General features: G+C 53.1%; 1 protein-coding gene across 3 annotated transcripts in view; it reads left to right on the top strand.

The window, feature by feature from the left end:
• The window catches only part of LOC119598894 (nuclear receptor subfamily 4 group A member 2-like), a 38,584-nt gene that overhangs the window by 32,386 nt on the left and 1,198 nt on the right, over nt 1-5,000 (top strand). For 2 of the 3 annotated variants that reach the window (XM_037948587.1, XM_037948590.1), the window contains exons 3-5: nt 609-2,143; nt 2,568-2,746; nt 3,134-5,000. The exon at nt 3,134-5,000 is cut by the window's right edge and continues 1,198 nt beyond it. In XM_037948587.1, the coding sequence (XP_037804515.1) occupies nt 609-2,143; nt 2,568-2,746; nt 3,134-3,390 (1,971 nt within the window). In that variant the 3' untranslated portion in view covers nt 3,391-5,000. Of the gene's footprint in view, nt 259-608; nt 2,144-2,567; nt 2,747-3,133 lie in introns of all 3 variants that reach the window. The other variant, XM_037948589.1, reaches the window with a different exon arrangement.

The following is a 5,000-nucleotide window of genomic DNA, read 5'->3' as shown; positions in this document are numbered from 1 at the left end:
AAGCCGCCCAGCAGGACGCCCTCACCCCCGCCCACGCTCGCGACGCTCCTGCCCGTCAACCTGAGCATCGCGACCACGCAAGCGCTCGTCGTGGTCTCGGCGCTGCCAGCCTCCTCGGCCTCGCCGGGCGCCACGCCGCTCTCCGTCACGCCCGTACTGCTGGCCGCCGAGTCGCCCGCGCCGCCCGGGGCCCCGCCCGCCAGCCTCGACTCCGAGGGGCGCGCCGGGCTGAGCGCCGCCGCACCGTCGCCAGAGCCGGTACGCACCCGCCAGCACCCACTGTCCTGCGGCACAGTGTAGCTGGACACCACCGGTAGCGCCGCGTTACGCTCGTGGTCGCTGTGGTTATCTCATGCCGCAACCGCACACTGCATGGCAGATGCTGCTGCTACTGCTGCTGCTGCTGCTGCCGCTGTTAGTCTGCTCGTGTCTGCTCTCTTGTTCGCACCCTCTTCTCTTCTTTGTCGATGTATGTGCATGCTTGAGCATGATCTGTTCGGACATACGTGTGTGCGTGTGTGCGTGTGCGTGTGCGTGTGCGTGTGAGTGTGTCTGTGTGGCTGCAGCCGTTCGAGTGAGCCCACTAACCGGCCTTTCTTCTCCCACAGCAATCCCTTCTCCACCCGAGCGTGGCTGAAGCCCTGTCGGCGTCCTACGGCCTGGCGTCCACCTTCGGAGATGACTCCCTCAGCGGAACCACCAGCGAGGAGTTCAAGATAAGCTCAGCGTTCACAGCCACGCCGGCGCCGAGCTACGGCGAGGGCGGCAGTGAAGCCTCCTTCACCGATGTCTTCCAGACCGACTACCTGCTGGCGGCAGCTCCCCTCGAGGACCTCAAGCCCGTCATCAGCCACCCGTCTTCGGGGACACCCCCGCCCGGATCGCCAGGTCACACAGCAGTCACCGCTGCCTCGTCCGCAGCGGCCGCGGCTGCAGCTCTGCCAAGCTTCCAGGAGACTTACTCTCCGCGGTACAGACCGCTGGACGCTGATGTGTTCACCTTCAAGACCGACAACGGGCGGCCCGTCGAGTACCCGCAGCCCCCGCCGGCGCACCAGACTTTCCCTCAGGCTTCCCCGCAGCACCAGCAGCAGCAACAGCTACAGCAGCAAGCCCAGTTGAACACACAGCAGCAGCAACAACAGCAACAGCAGCAGCAACAGCAACAACAGCAGCAGCAGCAGCAAAGCACAGGCCCCTTCGAGGCCTACGCCCACTCGCCCCAGGTGTACGCCAGGCCTGCGCCATACCCCAGTCCTTCCGTTCCCGTCACGCACGGCTACTCCGGCCCGGCCAAGACGTTCAGCGGCGAGTTCTACCCCAACGCCCCCACTTACGATGCTCTTCAGCCCCTCCATCCAGACCAGTACATGCGTCCCTCCACGTCCCACCACTACCCGGAGATGGCCGGCGCCTCCACCTCGAGCACGCCTCCCATGCCTTTCCTGAGCCGCAAGGGCGCAGGGGAGCACATGGACCCCTCGTTGATGCGCTCGCACCTGCCCCCCATGGCTTCCGGGCGCCCCGCCTCTGATCAAAAGCCACAGTCGCCATCACAGCTGTGCGCCGTCTGTGGCGACACGGCTGCCTGTCAGCACTATGGCGTTCGTACCTGCGAGGGTTGCAAAGGCTTCTTCAAGCGAACCGTCCAGAAAAACGCCAAGTACGTCTGTCTCGCTGACAAAAACTGCCCCGTCGATAAGCGTCGCCGCAACCGATGTCAGTTCTGTCGTTTCCAAAAGTGTTTGGTGGTGGGGATGGTCAAGGAGGTGGTGAGGACCGACAGCCTGAAGGGCCGCCGAGGGCGCCTGCCCAGCAAGCCCAAAAGTCCCCAGGAGTCCCCGCCTTCCCCGCCCGTGTCCTTGATCACGGCACTGGTGCGGGCGCACGTGGACACCACCCCTGACGTGTCCAACCTCGACTACTCGCAGTACCGCGAGCCCTCCGGCGGCGGCGACTCCCCGACCACGGAGGCCGAGCGAATCCAGCTGTTCTACAACCTCCTCACCTCAAGCATCGAAGTCATCCGACACTTCGCCGAGAAGATCCCCGGCTATCACGACCTCGCCCGCGAAGACCAAGACCTCCTCTTCCAGTCAGCCTCCCTCGAGCTCTTTGTCTTAAGAGTAGCCTACAGACTCATGTAAGTAGACTGAGACTTAACGACACCTTCCCACAGTTATTAGTAACAGTTAGCCCCAGTCAAGGAGTTGTCAGTCCGCAAGCAAATATCTGTTAGAATTGCATCAACTTATATGCACTACGTGTGTAATTATTCTCCACTTGCATATTACCTAGTCTCTGTGTCACTTTAATTTCAGTTTCATTTATGGATATATAAGACTTAACGGAAGAGTAGTTATAAGGACATAGTTTATTATATCGGGATTGCTATGTATTATCACAGTAAGTGTTATAATCATATCATTAGTGACGATGTAACCATCACCATCGCCATTATCATCACAATCCCTCACCGACTGCGTCTCATCAATCGTCCGAACAAAATGCGCGGACACAGTGCTCTTGCAGCCCATTGAAACCCCTTTGTTCATTTCCTTCTTTAGGAACAACCCCGAGGACACGAAATTCGTCTTCGACAGCGGCCGAGTGTTGCACAGGTCCCAGTGCGAGTGGTCATTCGGCGAGTGGCTACAAGGCATCTTGGATTTCTCAGCATCGCTAAAATCGATGGAATTGGATATTTCAGCATTTGCTTGCCTCTCCGCTCTGACGATCATTACAGGTGAGGAGGAAGGCTGCTGCCGTGTGTGTGTGTGTGTGTGTGTGTGTGTGTGTGTGTGTGTGTGTGTGTGTGTGTGTGTGTGTGTATGTGTGTGTGTGTGTGTGTGTGTGTGCTTGTCTATATGTTTGTATCTGTACATTTTTCTTTCTGTGTAAACATTTATATATATATATATATATATATATATATATATATATATATATATTATATATATATATATATATATATATATATATATATATATATAGAGAGAGAGAGAGAAGAGAGAGAGAGAGAGAGAGAGAGAGAGAGAGAGAGAGAGAGAGAGAGAGGCTCAGAATGCACTCCGCGTGATCGAGCCTTCAGAGAACGCCGTGAGAGTAATGCCCATGTCTGGTTGCCTTGCAGAGCGACATGGCCTCAAGGACACCAAAAAGGTGGAGCAATTGCAGATGAAGATCATCAGTTCGCTGAGAGACCACGTGACCTACAACGCCGACGCCCAGAAGAAGCCTCACTACTTCTCTCGCATCTTGGGGAAGTTGCCGGAGCTTCGATCGCTGTCAGTGCAGGGCCTGCAGAGGATCTTCTACCTGAAGCTGGAGGACCTGGTCCCGGCGCCTCAGCTGATAGAGAACATGTTCGTGTCCAGCCTTCCCTTCTGAATCGGCGAGAGAACGAAAAAACGTCTCAAGACTGTAAAACCATTAGGCTCAACGATCTTCGTCTCGAAGTCGTGTTGTGAGCTGGCTCCTGACGAAGCTGGGACCCCTTGGTCGAGCTGACGTGGCCATGGGCCTGCCGGAGAAGCAGAGGGCGACGACGCCAGATTCCCGTGTTACCTTCCCGCCCGCGTCAACGCTGCCCACTGCCCACGCCCAGCCAGGTCTGCGGTTAAGTGGCCACGCTCCTCATGTAAACATACCCCATGCAGGAAGCTGCTGTACACTCCCCCGTGGAGTCATGCCCACAGAATAAAAACAAAAGTAAGAGTGCATTGTAGTTGTCACGTGACGAAGGGGCAGCGTACGTGCAGACACACTTCAGATTTACAGATTTTATTGAGAGTATGAATGCATTATATTTTCAACAATCGGTATAAGAAAAGAGGCCCTTGGCAGTTTGTTCGGCCTTGTCGGCATGAGAGTATGAAAGCTCTGGTGTGCATGATATGAGACTTGTCAGTTCGGTGGGACGCCCTTGACAAACTAGTCATTCTGTGATTTACTGGAAAAAAAAGATTTGAAGGATGAGTAATGAGAATATTGTTTATACTTTGAGCTCAGTAAAGCTTGATTCCGTATTTTTGTAATTACTTTTAAGTCAACTTAGAATAGTCTGAAATACAATATTTTCGGCCTTACCTTGTGCATAGGTAATTGTACAAAACCCTGTACATAAATACTCTTATAATTTGGGCTCCTTGAATCCCAATGTCGCAGAACCGGGAACCAGAATTGGTCCAAGGAACTCTTCGCCAGCATCAACCAAGAGCGAACCCACTCTCAAGGATGAATTCTGTATCACTTAGGCTCTACGTTAAGAGATCTCCACAAACTTGTCGGCTATGCTGATTCTCCCATTTACGTCTGGAGGTTTTTACTCTGTGATACAGAATCGTACCCCCCCCTCAAAAAAGAAAACCTATTTGAACGCAATGATGCCAAAGAAGATCTCGTCTTCTGAGTTTCTATTTAGAATTCTTAATCCAATACGTACTCGATGGTGCTGTGGAATTCAAAACAAAAATTGCCCGAGAATAAGTGCAGCAAAGAGAATGATTTGCAATAATGTTCCTTGGGCCCTTCTCGTTACCACTTCCTCCTTCGGGACGCGCGCTTCCTTTGTCCGAAGTGCGCCGATCCCCTGGAAAAAGGATGCGATTCCTCCTACAAAAGGGGCGCCTGTTCCAGAATCCGTGTTTTGAATCTTATTTTTTGTCTCCGTTGACTGTGTATTGGCCCGGTGATAATACTATGGAGTAACTGACCTACTAACGCTTTTTTGGTCTAGCTGGGAGTTACATAGAAGGGTTTGAAGTCCCCCAATGTGCTGCTAGAACTAATTTTTCCTGTGGAAGTTTTAAGTACCTGTAGCCTATACGCGGCGCCCGTCTGTAACTCTGCTGACGAGACTATTATTGCCATGGCTTCAAGCCTATATTGTGTCCCAATTTTAACGTTGTCTGGTCACTGTTTTGCCTTTTATGTTTTAGTCAGTATTATATGTCATTTCGTGTCATATATTCAGTGTTCACATTTTTTCAATGTAACTG

Source organism: Penaeus monodon, chromosome 42 (assembly GCF_015228065.2).
Source record: "Penaeus monodon isolate SGIC_2016 chromosome 42, NSTDA_Pmon_1, whole genome shotgun sequence".
Lineage (NCBI taxonomy): Eukaryota > Metazoa > Arthropoda > Malacostraca > Decapoda > Penaeidae > Penaeus > Penaeus monodon.
This window is presented reverse-complemented; position numbering and strand designations above follow the sequence as displayed.